The following is a 20,998-nucleotide window of genomic DNA, read 5'->3' as shown; positions in this document are numbered from 1 at the left end:
AGAAAATCTAAACATTTTGGAGGTAATGATGCATCAATAATTTCAGAAGTCACAAAAATGAAACATTTCTTTATTCCTTTGATAAGCAGACTACTGAGATCTGACATTTATCAGGCTCACTACTAACACAAGTGCACCTCAGTCTTTCCAAATAAATAGTTGCTGAAAGTGCTCTGTCCTGCAGCAGAACTTTGTAAGGACACTTCCTGTTGTGAAAGCTGGAGGAAAGAATAGAATCCCCTAAAAACAGCTTGAAAAAAATGAAGTATTAGTAAATGTTGTGAAATTTACTACAGCTCTCTGCATGTGGATGAGTTACACATACTCAGCAGAATGTTAGAAACTCTGGCAACTGTGAACAGTCACCTTCAGAAAGGTCTGTTATATATTATTTTACTATGCATTCTTTCTAGGCCTCTAAACTAGGGTAAACTTGGTAAAAGATTATTGTAAACTTGAAGGAAAATTTTCCAGGAAACTATAAGGCAGAGCTTCTGGGGTTTTGTGGGAAATCCCAAATATTTTCTGCTCCCAAGCTCACCAGCTGCAGGCTCAATTCACGGCTGTCACTGGATTTAAAGGAGTTTTCATTTGTGATAAAATACACGTTTTCCCTTCATGTTTCTAAACAAAAAATTAACACAGCCTTACATTTACTTCTTATGTCAGGAACAATCTGTTAGTACAATTAAGATCAAATTCACCTTTGCTTGTATTATTTTAGTAGTGCTGAGCATACTAGCATAGAACAAAGAAATCTTACAATCTTAGTGCTGGAAGTGTCAAAACTAAATTGATTTAAAACTCTAATAAATAAACAGAATCAAGAACACAATACAGAGGAAAAAGTTCACACAGACAAAGACGAACTTTATCACTGAAGAATTTTAGAACAAAGAAGGTGACTGAAGAGCTAATGCTAATCACACAGTGAACACCATTCCACCCAACTTGCTTATTTGCTTCTACTCCACCCCTTTTCCAGTGAAACCCCATTTACAGAAGGCTTTAATAAGCCAGTCTAAAGTTAACATAGCACATTTTAACAACAGGTATTTGCTATCAAATGTAATACTGAAAGACTGTGTTGTTCTAAGACAAACCTGGGAAGCTCAGACTTATAATTAACCCCATAATTAACCCTATCATGTTTGGTCTCAGCTAAACACTGGTAATGAGATTCAAAGTATTAATGCCATGTATTACTCTGCATAAAACATGTTACACGTTTATGAAGAACGCAAAGGTTAATAAAGATTAATATATGAACATCACTTTTACCTTTCCCAGGTCAAGAGTAGGGCCGTGTGTATCACAATGTATTAATGACTTGGCAGCTGCTAGGATGAGGGTTTAGAAACACATTAACAACCACCCATCTACCCAAAACTCTGCTCCAAGGCAAGAGACTGCAAGGATCGGCACCAATTACAGAGCATGATTAAATGTGAGGATGGATTTTGTTACAGAGCTTAGACCTTTATCTCCTGTGGAGACCTTTTGAAAATGTTAATATAATTGCCTCTAATTGAAACACACTAGAGTATCTAGATAACATATTATACTTGAGCACAACTTGGAACATTTAAAAAATACTTCAGAAGTAACAAGTCGCAGCAATGGTGAGCTGCTTTTTAAGGATGAATTTACCTAGAAGCAGCAGTACCTACACTTTTCAGCTAAAGATTTCTCTATCTGCCCAGAAGTTATTTTGTGCTGAGTCACACACTCCTATGAAAGTGGTGGTGGAAAGGTAAATTATTTGTGTATTTGAGATGAAGAGGACTGATGCATCTTGCATTTGTAAGCATAAACACATTTATATTGTGTGACTTCTTGATCTCTCCCCAGTTTCGTTCTGATTGTGGGAACACATTTTTTAAAAAAGGACAATTATCATCTGCCAAGGTTTCAGTTTTTGTCTTTGAAACATTCTAAACCTCAAAAAGATTTCCTAAATTATATTCAAAGTTGAGTTTCCTGGATTTTAACCTCAGGAACATGGAAGACAACCACTCTGAAGAGTGGTACGTGTAAAGAGATCCCATTGACCTCATCTGACATCGTGAACACACACCATTTGCCACCTGCCTTGATATTGCAGTGAAAGAGCATATCATCAACCACCACGTTTTTAAAGCCCTTTTTCATGATTGAACATGGCCAGTTTCTTCTTTTCTGCATACAAACATACACTTCGTATGCTCCTGGCTTCTCCATCCATCTAATACACAGCCCAACCTCCTTATTAATTATTTCACTAATCATTCACCATGATTCCAAGCATTATGCATTTCTCAGTCACTCTTCAGAGCCTACTCAGATCTACAGTTGTATTAGTGGCTTTATTTCAATTAATATTTACACAAAATACCAACTTAGCCCACATGGCAGTAAAAAAATCATAGGTAAAGCGAACAGTCTCTCATCTTTATGTTATGACCTGTCTGTACAATTCTTACAAATCCACACAATGACATTTTCAACTGGTGATCTTTCTTATTGCATTTTGTACACAATAGGAAAAAACATTCCACATGAATAACTATTACCTGCTGATAAAGCCATCAAAAATTCTACTATTGTATTTAATCACAGTTAAGTGTACTCATTGGTAAACTGGTATTTATGAAAATCTTACTTAGTTTTTACATGCAACCTAGACCCCGGTACACTTTCAACTGTACTTGCTATATGAATCTGGCACAGCCAGATGCTGGTTTCACTTAAAACAATAACAAGTCCTTTTAAAGACTAAATTGGATTAATTAATCTACCATGTATGGAACATTAGCTGCATGGAAGATGCAAAGAAGCAGGTCATAATAAAATTAACAAAAACAGAAACAAAAAGACTCTTTAAAAATATACGCATACACATTGAAATAAGCAAACAAATGAAGTGACAGCGGTGGAGAAAAAGTAGAAGCCGGTTATCTTCTAGTCATTGGTTAGTATAATTTTAATTTGCTGTAAAGCAAAATCATTGAGGAATTATTGCTCAAGAAAGCCAATGGTTTTCTCTCTCAAAAGATGAATTGTTTAGATGAAGAAAGTTTTGCAGACTTCAAATTGACACTGCACAGGATTTGCTAGGGTCAGAATTTTATGGGTAACAGTAACTGCTAAGGGAGGATATTCTCTTCAACAGGACAGGTCTGTGAAAAGCTTTTAGCAGGGAAATGAGCAATGGGAGATTTGCTAATTAGGAAGAGTAATAGTTATCCACAGTTTCATTATAGCAGAGTGGCACATGAGTTTACAGAACAAAGGGAGAGGAAGAAAGAACACAGAAAATGGCAATAAGAATTGAAAATGACACTGAAAAGCATGAAACAGAGAGAGGCAGCAGTATAATCTTCTTCAAGGTAAGATACAGAGAAAAGGGATGAATAGGCTACTTGGGAATGTTGCTGTCTATTCCGCTCTGTGTGTGGTCCCCAACTGTTTGTGATGTTGGGAAAAAGTAGGGTATAATGAAAAAAGAGCTGGAAGGCATTAGCTGATAGAAATCTCATACTCTTATACTTTAAAGTGATAAACAGAACATTTGACTGTTTGCAATGAGGACAGGAGGTGTGAGATAATATAGCAGAATTCTAACATATGTTATAGTATTGCTCATATATCTGAGTTTTGGCAAACAGTAGGAGATAACTTATAAGAAGATACTAACAGCCTGTGCATTAACACTGTATTGTGACTCAACACCAGAACAGTGAACGAGGGTGGTAAAGTAACATTATCTCTATGAGCAGCAGACGTACAAATACACAGGTACTACCATAAAGATAAGTTATCAGTGACAGGCCAAAACCATGTGTTGATTGATGAAAAAATATGACACAAAATTTAAACTGTATTAGTATCTATGACTTATTTCTTACAGGTTCCACATCACTTGGCCATGACTCCAAAAGCATTTTTTGCCTTCTTTCCTTCCAAAGATGACATGAAGCTATTTCAGCTACTTTTACATTTCAACACTCTCTAGACTGAGACCTTAAAGACCCCTCTTATAGCACCTGCATTGCCACTTACTTTTGCCTGTCCTTTAGCTTTAAATATCTGCAGATGGTTTCATGTTTATACCAAGCATCTCAGCACCACAGCTATTTCACATCTGGTGTGAATCGCAGACTCCCTAACAAGGAACTCCAGAGGTGAAATTACTCACTCTGCTTAAAGAAAGAGAAAGATGCAGCAATAAGGTTTCTGTGGGAACCAGTTCCCACACATTTAGGTGATCAGAGTAAAGAACAACTCACTGTTTTACAGCAACAGCCCTTTCTCAGGGTTATATAAGTATTCTGACAATCACGAGCTCCAGTGCTTGAGGTAAGTATTTCTTGGCCCTCAGTTTCTAAAGGACCCCATATACACCTTATCTACCATCCGAAGACACCGTATATATGCAAATTTAAAATGTGTGCATATATATATACATGTACATTCAAAACAGCTTAGAAAGTCATTGACATCTTGAGATAAATTATCATTTCTTCTACTACAGATCCCTGAATAGCTTTGACTATCTGATCCTAATTGGATATTAAGGACTCACAACTAGCAACAGAGATTGGCCTTCAGAGCCTTCCTGATCATAAAATCATATTGTTCTGCAATAAAAGTATTCAGTTTAGGTTAATCTACTATGAATTTCTCTTTTACACAAACTAATCCCCAAATAGTTCTAAGTTGAAACTGCTTTTGAAAGGAGCTCTACGAACTTGAAATTGTGCTCTGATTTGCTGGAATGACTGAAATCAGTTAATAAATAATTAACAAGTTCAGTAAAAAAAACTACTAATTTAACCACTGGGAAGAAAGCTTTAGGTGATAATTCTCAGATGGAACAAATAATATAAGTGGATTCATTCAGCTTTAGCCCAGCCTCTGTGGAAGTAATGTAAGAAGGATGCTGAAAATATTTACTTATTCATTCCTGGGAGGACAACTGACTACCAGAAAGCCTGTCTTCTTTTGTTAGTAAATCTGACATCAGAAGGTTTAGCAGTAAAATCTGCCCAACCTACAGAAATTTCACTTATCCTAGGATGAATGGAATATTCCTCATTGTCTTAACAGAAGTTGTGCAGGGACAGAGAGACTGCATAACATCCTCAAGAAACCTAGCCATCATGAAATAACTGTCATCTCACATATGGAATTAATGGCTTAAGACTCATTTAAGTAAGGTTCTGATCAATGGCATCGAATAATAAAAATACAGAAAGAAAGAATGCCCAGTTTTATTGAGTAAATTAACATATTTCTCTAACAGAAGTGGAAACTTTTTCCATTTTGTATTTTAAGTTACACTTATAGAGTCCCTTCTCAGTAAGAAAGTTCTAGACAATAGTGTCATTAATTTTATGCTAGGGATAATAACAAATGAAGAATATTTTCTACTACTCATAAATCTCCTTACTGTAATGCTGAAGATTAATGGGATAAAACATAATACCACGAAGCTGAATTTCTAGAGGGGGCAGCAATTCTTGGCCACTTTGTCTAGTCATGTTTACTCTGTGCTCTCACTAGCCTTGTGGACTAGCAGCACCACACTTAGCATTGTTTACTGTTGTCACAATACATCCAGGAAATCAGAGCAGGAATTTCAGCCCTCAAAGACAGGTAGGTTTTAGAAAGCAGATTTCCTTACTCTGGGCAACCGGGTTTTAGCTGTATAGTAACTGGTACAACTATGTGCTGTTTGCTATTCCACAAGAATTTCATATGGAAATGAACTCCGGACCAGGCTTGTTTAGGAACAGCCCTTTAATTAGTATTTCCCATTGGCTGTCTCTAAAAAGCACAGACTTACTGTAAAGGAGGACTGAACTGCTGTAAAGACTTCTCTTTACTGTCAAGACAGAGGCAGGTACTTGACCATTTACTGGCATGAGCTGCTCCTGTGGTGGATGGTGAACAGGATCCCTCTATCACACACTTTCTGGACAATTCTGTTTAAAGTACCCTTATCCGGATATGTATGAAAATTTCTTTTGGGTTTTGATGTGCAAAAGGGAAACTGAGAATTCCCCTAGTTTGGAAGATAAGGGTAAAGGTTAACAACAATTTAGCATTAACAACATTTTACAGTTAACGAAGAAGTTCGACTTTCATACAGTGGCAGAACATACCTCCTCTACAGGACAGAATTTGCCACTTGAAGATCAAACCTCAAGTTCTTGGGGATAAACCCTTCTGCCTCCTGCTTTCATACACCATCCTGTTAGATGTTCTCTTCCTATACTCACTTCCAAGTTTACTTCATGAGTTTTACCCTCATACACATTGCTTCTGCATAACCCTTTGCTTCTCTGATATCCTTCTCCTGTATCACCTCTCAGAGATTCCATCACATCCTTAACATTTATCTCAGTTCTAGCACAATTGTGTTTCCAATCTTCGTCTGAATCTGAATAGGTCCAAATGATAAAACAACAATTCCACCAAGTGTTAGTTCTCAAGGCTACAATTTACTATTTTCAAATAAAGGTTAACAATTTTTTAAACTGGGATTGTTTTCACAATGTGTTCTTACAAACATATAACTGACACGTATAGCTGACCACTTCTGATCAGGCTGAATAAAACGCTGCTTTCAGACAGCTAAACACAGTAAGTCTCCTGCGTCTAGCATTTCTGTTGAAGACAATGGTAGCAAGATTTTGGCTTGCCAGCTTGATAATTATACTAAATTATATTGCAGCATGAGGACTGGTTAGATTAGCAAATATATGCCTATTGTTTGACAAAAATAGGGTGACAAGTTTCCCCGTATGCCGTTTTTTTTTTTTTTCCTATTTGACTATTAGACTTGAACTTTGCATTACTGGCCAGAACAGCAAGCCACTTGTTTGCCAATTACCGCTATAAGCAGATTGCGAGTGCTCAGATCTTCCAAACAAATGGCTACAGCCCATAAACAGAGCAGCTCAGCAGTGCACACTCAAAAAACAAAATTTATCACACATTCATGTCACTTGCAATGCTCAGTGCATTCCAGACATGGAGAATGTACTGTAAAATATACACATATTAAAATTTGCTGACAAGATGCATCAAGATGAGTAAGCATGCAGAAATCACTCAAAGTGTTTATTCATATATGTCTGCTTGGGAATTCCCAGATAAAAGCATGGGAGCCATAAAGAGTATTTCCTGTTATGATTCTAATCTAGGTTCTTAGTTTTATGAAAATGAGAATTTTATTGATTAGTTTGAGGTGTTGTGAGTTATGTTCACATTATACTTTTTCAAATGCATACATCTTCACATAGATGTACTTCAAAACTGAAAATCTCAGCCCAGTAATTCCTTTCCTTGGGACTTTTACGGAATTGCTGCATGAAATTTGGTAATAAAATACACCATTTAAACAAATTAACAAAATACTCTGATTAATTACTGATTCAGGAAATAACATTTGTTGTAGCAGTCGTGATTCTTTGTGTCAATATCATAATGGAAAGAAAAAGAAGTTTCAGAAAAATCTAGCCTTTTATGTCTTTCCAATGAGATTCATCAAGACTGGGTGTACTAAACGCACAAATGTCCTTCCTTGAAAGCCTTTCAAATGCTCAATTAGCACTGGAAGCTCTAGACCCGTGAAGAAGAATGAAACGAAGGTCAGATTTTGTGAACCAACATTTCCCCCCTCTGATGAGTAATGAATTACAGTGAGCAACCACAAAGCAGGCATAGCCCTGGAAGAGCAAATTTCTGAGTAACGTGCTGAAAAGGTTTGACTGCCATCTACAGATAATAACAATAAGTGCAGTGGTAGCAAACAAAAATATACAAGCCTCATAAACATCCAGGTAAATATTGGAGGAAAGCTAATTATTCATATATGTATAGAATGCAACTATTTTGAAAATCTTCTGTTTTTCTGGTAAAAATGTAACTGCAAAGAAACAGCAGTTCCTTTCTTTCTGTAGAGTGTGTTGAGGCCTACTGGTTGCAAACTCAGCCTCCACTACCAGATGCACTAGATAGAAATGCAAAGTAGCACTATTTTACATACATTTAAGCTAGTAATTATTAAGTGCTGATTTTCACATAAGAAATTCTCAATCAAAATGTCTCAACACCTAACAACTATTTATTTTAGTTTCCACTTAGGTCAAGCTTTAAAAATGCCTTCCTCTTTATTTGCTTCCATACATGTTTTGGAGATAATTTGACACCTTATTTTCATGAAAACTACATTTTGATTAAATAGACTGGGTAAGTGAAATATTTCCTATAGTTCAATCTGTTTTTTACTGTACATTCTTTGGCACGTTTGTGCGTCGTAGAGTGACGTTCGTGTTAGAGAGACACAGCTGTAGCACTATCCTGAGAACTGAGAAACAGGAGTTTAGCAGCTTGATAAGATATAGAATGAAAAATGTATTACTAATTTCAATTAGTAATTAGTAATAGATTTCAGGGAAATCATGTGTCTGATTTTACTGGATTTTACTGAATGTATCTATATGAGAACACAGCACTAAACAAACAAACAAAAAAGATATTCCTATTTTTATTTGGAGAATGGATATTCAGTGTATCTTCACAAATAAATTATTAGTTCCCAGACTGATTAGCACCTATGGACCAAAGTTACAATAAAGTCCCATGCAAATACAGGTGTCAGATTCAGACTATTTAGTGAATGCAGTCACTCTAAGGATGATAAGGATATCTAATGAAATAGATAGGTCAAAACTGAAAATCAAAGCAGGTTAATCAATTAATGCCTTCAAGTGCAACAAAAACAGCTTTAGAATGCTATTTAACATATGACTTTTTTTTTCTTTTTTCTTTTTTCTTAGAGCATTCAACATGCAGTTTTTCACCTGGTGTATACCAAATTATGAAAATTATGACAATGACCTTTTGGTAACATGTTTAAAGGTACTTGTACAGGTAAGGCATTCATTTATTTTTATTTCTCCTTCCTTCTGATTGACACAGGCATAGAGATGAATCATAAAATTTGTGGAAAAGGAAATTCTGAACTACAGGACAATTAGCCCAAATGTAGTCCCCAAGAAAGTCATGGACTAAATCCTCCTGGAAGCCGTATCAGGGGCAAGGACAAAAGATGGCTGGGAACAGCCATCCTAGATTTACAAAGGGAGATTTACAAAATCACACCTAACTAACCCATTCGTCTCCTTTTAGAAGGAGACGAATGGTTCAGGCAAGTTCAACAAATGTTGTTTACCTTTGCCCCAGCAAGGCCTTTAACATGCTTTTGTTAGATGGATTATACAGACAGTGGAAAACTGCCTGTACTGTGAGGTTCAAAGGGTTGTGATCAGCAGTATGAAGTCCAGCTGCAGCCTAGCCACTAGTGGCAATTCCCAGGAGTCTAGTATGGCTAATACTACTTATAGTATCCAGACAGATGATGGGATGGAGGGATACACTGCATGTTTAAGGTAAACCCAAAAATCAGGGTTGCAAATTATTTGCAAGGCTGCTATTTAAAACAACAGGTTGGAAAAAGGGGATGACAGAAACTTCACAATGATCAACAAAGGCAAATGTAAAGTCATATACCTGGTGACAGAATAACCCTCAGTATCAGCATAGGCTAGAGGCAAAATGCAGGGCAGCAGACCTGCAAAACAAGACCTGGTGTCCCCATGCACAGCAAGGTGGGCGTGAATCAGCAGTATGCCTTGTGGCAAAGCAGTCAAGTATTGCTGATTGATTTTTATTAGCAAAAGGTAAAGGGAAGTCATTCTTCCCTTCTATTCAGCACTTGTATGATGACCAGATCTGTATATATTTTGTCTATCCACTACAGAAAAAAAGACTGATACATGGCGCAAGTTCATTTGAGATCCACCAGACTACTGGGAGTCTATACCACATGATGTACAAAAAATCCTGAGGTTCTATAATCTTAAGAGTGTAGGAGGTGAAAATCTTATTGCTGTTGTCAATTACTTCATAGAAATGTCTAGAAATGAAGTAGCCAAGCTCTTCTTGCAGATGCACACTGGCAGCATAAAAGACAAGTTGCAACACCGTGGACACTAGTTCCAACAAACGGAATTCTCACAAAGCAGTCAAACACTGAGCCAGGCTGCCCACAGAGCTGCTGGGGTCTACTCACTGAAGATGCTCAGAATTCTGCTGGACAGGGTCCAGAGCCACCTGTCCTGAAAATTAAAAACTGAGATGTCAAAATACTTTTATATCCTCAGGTGCAAGACATCTGCTTGTACCCAGTGATCTCTACAAGTGCCGTTAGGACCCTTCCATCTCCTTCTGTTCTAAGTCCACTTGTCTGATGATCATTATAAATGTACAGCATTGTACAGCAAAGAACTATCTCATGGGGTAACATAAAAACATAAAAACAGTGTACAAAAGCTTGTCTGAGCAAGATGCCAGTCGATAAGCTTTTAAAGGTAACACAGAGAAGCTATGTTTATCTACAGAGTATTTCCCGGATATTGCACTGTCCTATATTCTCTCAGCATCCATGCCTTAAGCATATCTTTAAATTTTTATTTACATCACGTTTGCAATACTAAAAATGTACATAAATTCTCTTTCCTAAGGAATCTTTCCATAAGGTAATTTTAAAATACTTGATACATAGCTTTCCATTTCACTAGATATGCCAAAGCTGACAGAATTATGCTATTTCACAGGGCAGATGGACACGTTCTCCTTCTGCACGTTCCTTCAGTTTTCTGACAGTTGTAGTTAACTACTATTTGAACCAGTATGAGACAACTGGGAAGTTCTTTGACAATTTATGCTCTTTTGTTATTTTTTTGTTTTTTCATAACTATACCTTACTACAAGCACTAGAGTGGAAAAGAGCTTCCATCATCTACTACTTAAAGTAAATCTTTCCAACAGAATCTATGAGTACTGATATTAATCTTTCTAATACACAATTCTGTTAACAATGTAAGTTCTTAGTCTCAATTATATTCCCCAACACCAAAAGCTTAAGTATTAACCATAAGTATTACCTAAATATATTTTAAAAATGTGCAATTTCAATTGAATTCACAACATAGGATATTAAAATTGGATGAAATATAAGTACCGCGTATTCAAATTCTATGAAAATATATACACCATGGAAAAGAAAAGAAGGTCTGTTTGCACGTGGCCATGGAAATGAGGAAAGGAAAATAAAGGTGTACTTAATTTAGATATTGAGACTTTTTTCTTACCTGAGTACCCAAACAAGCAACCATCATGTGAGTGAGAAGTTTAGCTGCAAACATTGCACACCTGGTGCAGAAAAGATGGGAGATTATAGCCAAAGCAAAACCTACACGGGAACAAGAAAAATTAAAATTTAAGGTTTAGACTAATAAGCTATGCCAGATAAGGACAACAATGTTGGATCTCTTGAATGTACCGATAGTTATAATATATATATATATATATAAATGAAACAAAACTTATGAGGACACATTAACTTTGTTTCACACTGGCATCACTCATGAACATCTAACATCTTTTAACATCTATTTAAGCTTTTCATAGGACTGGGAGATAAAATAATTGCATAATGTAAAAAACTTTTGCAAAGTTTTTGTTTGTTTTTAAGTTTCTGCATCATATGGATAATTGTCATAATAATCAATAGACAATTAATATAAGCATTCAGTGATCATATTAATGTAATCAGAAAAAGCTTTCAGTAACAAATCAAGAAAATAAATAAATGCCTCCAGATAGGTACACTGCTTTAGGAGAGTTAGCTCTATACCTTTCTAAAAACCAGTCTCTTGTTTGTGTTCACCATAGAAATCTATCTGAGAAGGTATCTATCTGTTCACTAATTCATTGTGAGCATGAATAAAACTGAAACGGGAAGGCTTCTTACTTAACAGTAAGGAGGTTTTGGAAGAAGGACCCTGGGTAACCTGAACCAATAATAAAAACAGTACTGAAGCTCATGTAGAGTTAATTGTATACTTCCACACCCCAGGAAGGGGGTGGATTTGGATACTTAAGACAGATTTTTTATTCTCTTTGAGACAGGTTGATAGCTCAATTATAAGCATTTGTAAGACGTGAATGAAATAAATCATTTCAGAAAGAATCAGTTCTAGACTTTCATTTATTAGCTAGTGATAATTGTATAACTATCTAAATAAGGAAATTGGAAAAAAAATTGTTTGATTTCGCTGTGATTTTTTTTTAAAAGGTAGCGATGCTAGAGAAATAGCTAATACAGGTCTAAAAATCTAAAGCTACTGGTAAATTACTAAATTCAATTATATACACTCACATAAAGAAATACCTTCAGCCACCCAAAGATGCTGAAAGACATTGCAGTTAGGCACACCTTGAACTAGGATAAACTGTTTAAAAATTTTAATATATGCTCATGGCACAAGCCTGAAATAAATGACAAGTGCCAAACAAGGATCTGTAGGTCTTCATTGCCTTCAATTCAGCAAAGTATTTCTCTCAGCTTTAATTTCTATGGCATATTGGCTTCCTTTTTATTGTCTTTTCTTCAATTTCTATAGTATTTTGCATTCTGTGGCATATTTGTCTCAACAATTTACTATTTTTCTCCATGCAAAGTGGTAACTGTACCTGTTCATTATAGTTTGTCTTTTTATTTATTTATTTATTTTTAGCTAACACAATCTAGGCTAGAAGATAACTTTATTTTAAAATTTGATTTTTTTTTTTTATCTCCTCAAATTTTCTCTTATTACTGTTCAATGAAACCATCTGTTTGTATTAAGAAGGTGAAAATCTGTGTGGTTGTGGGGTGAATCTCTTTTGTTGTCTTTTTTGCTTCTCTCCATCCCCACCTCCACCCCCCCCAGCTGACATTTTAGAGTAAATAAGCAGACTGCCTTCAGTCTGTTAGGGCAGTTTGCTGACAGGATAAATAAGTGATATAGCTGCTTACACTGTTTTTACTTCTTTATGATGGAGATGTGATGTTGTATAGGCCACAAGGAGCAGTCCTAGAACCCCATTTAAGTGCCTGAGGGCTAACTAAAGAATCCCTTTCATATGCTTTCTTGGTGATCTCATCGCTCTCAGGTTCTGCTTGCGCAGTGTCCATCAAGAAACAAAGAAGAAAGTATTTTCATCCACAATTGCCTGCAACAAAAGCGAACTGACTGCTGTGTGAAAGCTTTAATTTCAATAACCGTCAGAAACCATGCAGGGTTTAAAATTTAGATCTTCTTGTCTGAGGCTTTGTGCCTTCTGCAAATACCATAGCTGTCAGTGAGGACAGTCTGGTCTCTAGATGTGAGAATGCAGTTAGGCATCAGAGTGAGAGGGAGCTCTGCGTGTGATATGGCATCTATCTCCCTCAAACATTTTCTTCAGACTGTAAATTGTAAACTGAAATTGCCAAAAAGCTTTCACACTAAGGAACTTAATGCCCAAAAGACTTGAAAATGATTATAACTGTACTGCTGCTAGAGACACAGGTGGATTTAAGATTTTAAAGTTTCTCCCTAAATAAGTGACATATCTCACTTTTGTGTGGATCGATACATCATAAGGAAACATACTTCTTTGCTGGCCTGTATTATTTTTTTTCCAGTGGAAAAATTTCTAAGTGTACAAATAACAGCCCATCTGGCAACTTCAATAGCATGAAGTTAGTTAATATTCCACCAGTTAAACAGACGTGTCACTGCTAAAAATCAATTATTTTTACTGGACATTAGTTGTTAATATAATAACCTTATTTCAACTGACCAGAAATGCAGATGAATCCAGAGGAGAAGAAAGCCTCATTATATGAAGACAAGTTGTCTGTCTGGGCATACACTGCATAAATGGACATATGAGAACAAGAGCACTCTACGTAGTCTGAGGTGTCATCAACCACCTTGCAGAACCCGCTATCAGATAACCAGCTGCAGAACAAAAGATTAACAAAGTTGTAATTAGATTTGTGTAATTTACACGGTAAGCAGGCTTGAAAAGTGTTGTATCTCTGAAATACCAAGTTTTCTGAACTATTAATGTATGTAACATGCATTGTGACATCTTTCAGAACAGTGCATTTACATAACATTAAAATACTGTTAATAGCTTTAACTTTTATGATTTAAAATAAATTATGAACAAATGATAATGAACATTTCATTTTTCTGCTAAATAGTTTTTGTGGCCATATTTTTAAAACTTCTGCAACAAATATGGGCTTGTCTGACTTCACAAATTGTTTATCATTTAACTTGCACTATACCTTACCCCATTGTGAAGAGCACTTAATTTTATACTGATATTTGTTGTTTTGACACTACCATTCATGTTCTGTTTGTCTTTTAGTACTGCTGAACTGAGCTGGGATAACACAGGTGACATACTAAGTCATTTCTAGTGGAAAACACATCTTCTTTATAATAACTTTGAGATAAATGGAGTCACTGGAGCAGAAAGCAGTTAGAAACGGAGTATGGAATGAGAGGAACCACCATTCATGCTTGTCCTGATCTTACTCTTCCATAGCTATCCTCTTTGAGAAGATACTGGTCTGGATAAATCCCTGATCTGCCCCTTTACAGTTTTCTTTTTTTCATTTGTACAGTGTCTTTCTTTCATAGACCCAAAGAAAAAAGTTGATAATTATAAATTAAGAATATTCTGAGTCACAGACTTGAAACAAGACCAGAGATGCAGATTTAATTCCCTGCTTCTGTAAGAACACATTTGAAGTGTTATCTAAAAAACAACTGCAAAGAGCAGAAAAACATTATTAAGTATTGAAATTCTGGAATTTCTGGTCTGTCAGCCTTGCCTAGCAGATATTTTGGTGCCTAAATGGTATTTTGGTGAAAGAAGACAGAAGTATCAGAAAATACTGAGCTAGAATAATTACCTATTTTGTTGTATGAGAAGTTTTATGTGCTAGTACAAAAGCCAGAAAAGTTAAGAAAAAAAGATAGGAACCTGAAACCATTGTATACTTGCAGTTGATCTAAGCAGAGTTATTACATTAATATTGTCTTAATCAAATACACAGGTTCATTGTGAAAACTGGAACACTAAACAGACAAATAAAATAACCTTTCTGCAGCTTGATTCCAAAGGAGACATAGAGACTTCTGTGGAACAATACGACTTCCTGCAGCATAAATCCGATAAATGACTTCATTGTTATCTTTCAGAGGGTGTGAACTCTGACCCTTCAAACTCATAGAAAAAACCTGAAATATGCACAAAGTAAATACAAACGTAATATTAAAAATCAATGGTTAGTGCTCATTTTAATCAGAAACACACACACATGTTTAGACTATTTTAAGTGTATTTAGTACACTTTGAGTGATATCTAAATTGAGCTGATTTCTGGAAAAAAAAATAAATTGCATGATTTTCAAACCTTGTTCTTTAAGGCAAGTTCTTTATCTCCAGTGAGAAACCACTGCTGACTGCTGTATTCTGTGAACTGTACAGATTCACAATTCTGTTCTTGAGGAGGGGATAATACAACAGAGACCTCTAATAGATGCTCAGGCACTTGAATGGAATCCCCGTCTCTTCCATCAAATCTGTGTCCATTGATTTGCTGAGGATACCAGTTGTGAGCCATTATTGCAATATACGGGCAGCTGTCGAGGATATTTTTACCTCTGTTGAAATGGAAAAGCAACAAGGAAGATAAATGAAACTGAGCTTTTTCAAATTTTCAAGCAGTGACTCTAAAATGTACTTGTAATTACTACTTTATTCCTCCATAAAATTAAGTTTTATGACATTTAATAGAAAGCTTTAGTTGCTGTGAAAAATATAAAAAAAAAAAAAAAGGAAAAATGGAGAGAGATGCTGAATTATGTATATAATGTATACATGTGTATAATAATTATGTATTTTAGATCCTCCATTTTCCCTCTAGATTTTTCCTGCTACGTTCTGCAACCAAAATTCATCCATGGTAAACTAGGTTATCATTTTTATTTACTTGATATGGGGCTGAATCTACAAGATGGGGAGGCATCAGAACTAATGACCTTGTTTCACCTTTCAGCAGATGATGCAAAAATACTTGGAATAAAGAATTGGAACCTGCAAATTCTGGACACACTGTTCTGGATAATGTTCATATCTATGACATTTGCTGTCCTTTGTGCTGAGATGGACCTCAGACCCTCTAGAACTTAGCAAATGGGGAAAAAAGTTACATCTCCAAAAGAAGGTGAGGTGGAAATCTAAAATATGCTGATCTGAAGGGAGGTCAGGGAGGGGATGTCTTTTTTTTATTAATTCAATTAGCTATTTACAGATTCTCAGTGGGAGAGAGCCACTGTTTAAAAGCATGCATTCCATAAATGATAGACATCTGTTTGCACAGTCACCTATTGCCCTTGCCCATGAGCCTGACCAGAAGGTACTATGCACTTGCAGATGATACTAACAATTTGAAATAATTTAAAATAATGTGCAAGTGAACAAAACTGAACACACAGAAATTACAGAATCCCAGGATTAAGGAAGCCAGTAGAACTTTTGGTTTACGTAATCTCATCTAAGCCTTAGAACATAGCTTGTCAACATGCAACTATGTATTATTTTCTCAGTGAGGTTAATTAATCTTTTTCCAGAAAATCTTTGAGCTAAGCATGAAAAAGCAGGTCAGAGATCTCCTAACTTTACTCCCACAGCTACCCTGTATCAATGTACCACTTACTTGTGACAACATTTCATAAGGCCTATATAGTGCTTTGTACAATTTTTACGGAGTGCAACACATTTTCATACAGGCCACATACCAGGTAATAGGTAAGATCCTTATCTCAAAATTTCGCTTATTGCTTTTTATGAGAACATCAGTATATTGTCATATATTTCCAAACAGACTATGAATTCAAGTTTACTGACCTCTCCCCTGGCAATCCACACATCATCCCAGTCAAGAGGGAAAAGGCAAACTTCTCAGTCATCTCAGCAAGCAGGCTATATCCTCGTGTGTCCGTGCGTTTTGGGCTAGCCAGAGCACAGAGCACCTCATAGAAAAGACTTCTACTTTTATCAGTGAGTAACTGTTTCTCACCTACATCTGTAACCTATCGTGAAGAGAAACAAACAAACAAACAAAAAAAAAAAAAAAAAACCAAATAAATAAAATACAGCATTTTATACACAGAAGTCTGCTTACAGCATTTCCTCATGTTAATCGCTGCATGCCTGGTTAAGAGCACATGGGACTCCAGCTGGCCCTGGTAGTGTTTGCATGTGTGTTGACTGTAGCAAGCTGTGAAGATATGAGCAAACTTTAGGCCTCACTGTCCTGAGCCAGGGCTAGAACCAACAAAGAGGTGGCCTGAGAATCAGGAAAGTATAGAAAGCTCTCTGAAAGTTTAGTATGAAAGAGAAAATTCTGTACAGCAGGTTATCTTAAGCTATTCATACGTATACAAAAATAATACTGGTTGCTCTGCTCGACCTAATCGTTTACTGATTTTCTGCCACTACCCTCAGTAGCAGCAAACTGCTTCCTTGACTGTGGGACTTCATGACTTCTACTTTTATTTTTGCATCCTGCACCCCTGACTCACTGCTGTGGATTCTAACCTTGATCTTATCACAGGCTTAATTATCATTAGATTATTATTAAAGACATTGGTCATTCTAGAGAGAGCAGGAAATGTTTACCTTATTTATTATATGCATCACAGCAGTAAGCTGCTCTTCAGTAGTTTCTGTAGCCACTTTGATATTGAGATTCTGGAGGACTCTTTGTAAAATGATGTCATCAAGAGGTTGATGCAGTTGATCAATCAGTCCCCAAACTGGCAAAGAGTCCAAATCTGAGACAATGGTGATGTTAGCAATACCATACATGTCATCTACTCTGGCACCCCCTGTGGGATTAGAAAGTACAACCTGGAAACGTTTAGGAAATGGATTTAAAGATCCCGTCTTTGGAGTCAGGGTCACATCCAGAAACGCATTTCTCTGTCCAGGTTCAAAAGTCAATAAACCTTCATATCTGGCAAAATCTTGTCCTGCAACAGCTGGAGATACGAAGGTCCGACCAATAGCTTCAGGTTTTTGCAGCTCCTTAAAACAAACCAAAAGAGTTTCAGGTAACATGTTGATAGACATGACGGTTCAAAACCAGCTGCTGTTGAACACACATATGTTAAATTTAAATTTGTGAAACTAATTTAAATTTTCAAAACACCCTTCTTATGAACAATATCACAATTACATTAAACGAAGTATGCCCCTGAAGCAGCAATCTGTCACATATGCTCTGTGGGAATCTAGAGGAAGTATTACACAAATTGAAATCAGCAAACAGGCTCCCTCTCTTTATTTTTCAAAAAATAAAAAATCACAAAGCTTTTCTTTGTAAATAGGTATTACACAAATGTTAGAACATCAGTAAAGTGAATTCCAGAGGGGTTGATGTAATTTTATGTCTGCAGCATCAAGTCCCTCAATTCAGGGTACAGATGGGCACTGCAGATAGTAAAAACTCTACAAAAGCTAAGCAGAACTTTTGCAAATCTGAGCCCAAAATAATATTAATTCATAAAATACTTTGAATTCCCACATAACTATTTAAAAGAAGAACCATCCAGTTATAACCAAAAGCAAAACCACCACTACAGAATAACCATGCAAGGCAGACAAATGAACTTATCTAGGAATGCTATAGGGCCGCATTTCCCTGCAAAGTAGCACTATTTTTACCTTCTGTGAGGTTTGCAGATACTGTTTCATTCTTCACATTCTTGTTCTTTTTGTCAGTTGCCATACCTTGATATTATATCTGGCAATATAATAAACTTTCCTTAAGTGGAAACTAACATTCTGGGCTATTGTTCATACGTATGATTTTTTAATAGTGTCTATTCATTTCATAAATACAGATTATATATTGATTCAAATATTCTTGAAAAGGTCTCTTACTGTATATAAAGAGCAAGGATTTTTCTTTGTGAAACACAAACCCTCTTTTGAAAGAATTTAGCTTTACCTGGTAAAGTTTCCTGATGGAATAAGAAAGATAATTTTTGAATTTGCAGAAGACTGTAAATCAGTGTGGTGTCTACCTGTTCAGATTTGCTTTAGAACAAGATCTTCTCATCTGTGAGGATTCTAGTGACAAGTTTCCTTTTCTTTATCCGTTCCAATTGAGAGTTAGGAAACAGGGAAATAAATAAGTGGTGATGAAGTGATCAGTTTTGGTAACTAGTGGCCAGAGTAATGCTTAAAAAAATACATAGCAATGAGATAAGCATCTGTTTCCAGTGTCTTACACTTCTTGCCTGCTGCAACCTCTTATTTTATATGCACCAGTAGTACCAATATTTTGGTACTTAGCCATGCTCAAATCTTAAAACTGTCCAAATCTGCATTGTGACCTAAAAAATACAAATCAATAAAGAACTGCTCTGTGTATTTTAGCCTAAATACACACTGGAAAGTTAAAAATTCCTTCTCAAATTAACATCTATATGATGATAACCACTTCCTCTTGGCTGGAAAGAATGTGAAAATTTGTTACAACACATTCTAACTAAAACAGTGGTCAGCTACTGTGTGATAGATATATGGAAATGTTGAGTTATCCTATTTAGTTAAGATAGTTACATATGCAGTACAGCCATAGAATGCAAGGTTTTGTATTAAAAATGGTGATGGATGTACACTGATCGCACAATGCTTTGTTATAAGAACTGTCCCTTGAAATAATCCTTTTTGGTATAACACTCAACATACTCAATGTAGATCAGGCTAAGCACTATTCCAATACAATGGGCAAACTTAGAGGAATCTAAGCATTCTTGCAGCATGTGCTGCTGTGCACCTGTGCTACTTCTGCTAAAGGAGAAACTTTGTCATCTGCCAATAAAAATGAGGTATTCATTTACAGCTAAAAGGGTCAACAGAACATACAATTGTTAAATCTGTAAATATAACAAAAATGAATGGGGATGATACAATTCACCTAAGCACAAGATTCTCAATCAGAAAATACCTTTTTTTTTTTTTTCCAAAATTAGTAAACAACATAGAAGTACTCTTTCTATGAGTACTCTCATATAAGTACAAGACTGCTCTATGTATTAATAAATCTGTGACCTAAGACTGCAGGTATGTTGGTATCTTAATCTTGATAGTCATACCAATCATTAAAAAAACTTCAGAGAATGAAGCTTCAAAAATTGGATTCTCATAAGAGCCTTAGGACAAAGAAAATAATGTATTTAATGCCTGACTCTTTGGGGCTACTGAAATGTATTATGAACAAAAATAGTCTTGACAATGTAATGAAAGCAAATCTTTTCACTAATGGAAAAATGAAGCAACTAGACTACATATGCCGAGCAAATGTTTTACTGTTTCCTGAAAAAAACAAATGCTCATTACAGTAAAATTTACTTTAGAGAATAAACAGCGATTTAACAATATGTCAGTCTTACCTGCGTGTTGTAGCTAACCATTGTGGTTACGGATGTACTAGAATCTCTGAGCACTTGCAGACTGACTAAAGTTGTTTTCTTATGAGCCACAGCAAAACGAGATCCCACAGCAAAGTATACTAAACCACGAGGAGCATCACTTTCAAGAACAGTTACAAAAGCAAATCTGGAACTGCTGTTCAACGCAGCTCCTGCACTTACAGCATACAGCTCAACAAAAAAATATGTTTCAAATTCAGGTACCTGTAAATGAGGGAGGATTTTCATATCATTATAAGGCTTACTACTAGTTACTTCCAACTTTAAAAAATGTATGCATTATCCTGTATGTGCAATGAATTACAGAATCACAGAATCGTCTAGGTTGGAAGAGACCTCCAAGATCACCAGTCCAACCTCTGACCTAACGCTAACCAGTCCTCCACTAAAGCATATCACTAAGCTCTACATCTAAACGTCTTTTAAAGACCTCCAGGGATGGTGACTCAACCACTTCCCTGGGCAGCCCATCCCAATGCCTAACAACCCTTTTGGTAAAGAAGTTTTTCCTAATATCCAACCTAAACCTCCCCTGGCACAACTTTAGCCCA

General features: G+C 36.0%; 1 protein-coding gene across 2 annotated transcripts in view; it reads right to left on the bottom strand.

Moving 5' to 3' along the window:
* Window positions 1-20,998, bottom strand: part of ADGRV1 (adhesion G protein-coupled receptor V1) — a 285,031-nt gene that overhangs the window by 143,586 nt on the left and 120,447 nt on the right. For both annotated transcript variants that reach the window (XM_068666972.1, XM_068666973.1), the window contains 7 exons: window positions 20,409-20,651; window positions 17,626-18,033; window positions 16,852-17,036; window positions 15,356-15,605; window positions 15,040-15,179; window positions 13,723-13,883; window positions 11,205-11,305 (listed from right to left, as the gene is read on the bottom strand). In XM_068666972.1, coding sequence (XP_068523073.1) covers window positions 11,205-11,305; window positions 13,723-13,883; window positions 15,040-15,179; window positions 15,356-15,605; window positions 16,852-17,036; window positions 17,626-18,033; window positions 20,409-20,651 — 1,488 coding nt within the window. The remainder of the gene's footprint in view (window positions 1-11,204; window positions 11,306-13,722; window positions 13,884-15,039; window positions 15,180-15,355; window positions 15,606-16,851; window positions 17,037-17,625; window positions 18,034-20,408; window positions 20,652-20,998) is intronic.

Source organism: Anas acuta, chromosome Z (assembly GCF_963932015.1).
Source record: "Anas acuta chromosome Z, bAnaAcu1.1, whole genome shotgun sequence".
Lineage (NCBI taxonomy): Eukaryota > Metazoa > Chordata > Aves > Anseriformes > Anatidae > Anas > Anas acuta.
The sequence above is the reverse complement of the archived record's forward strand: the minus strand, read 5'-3'. Positions and strand labels throughout refer to the sequence as shown.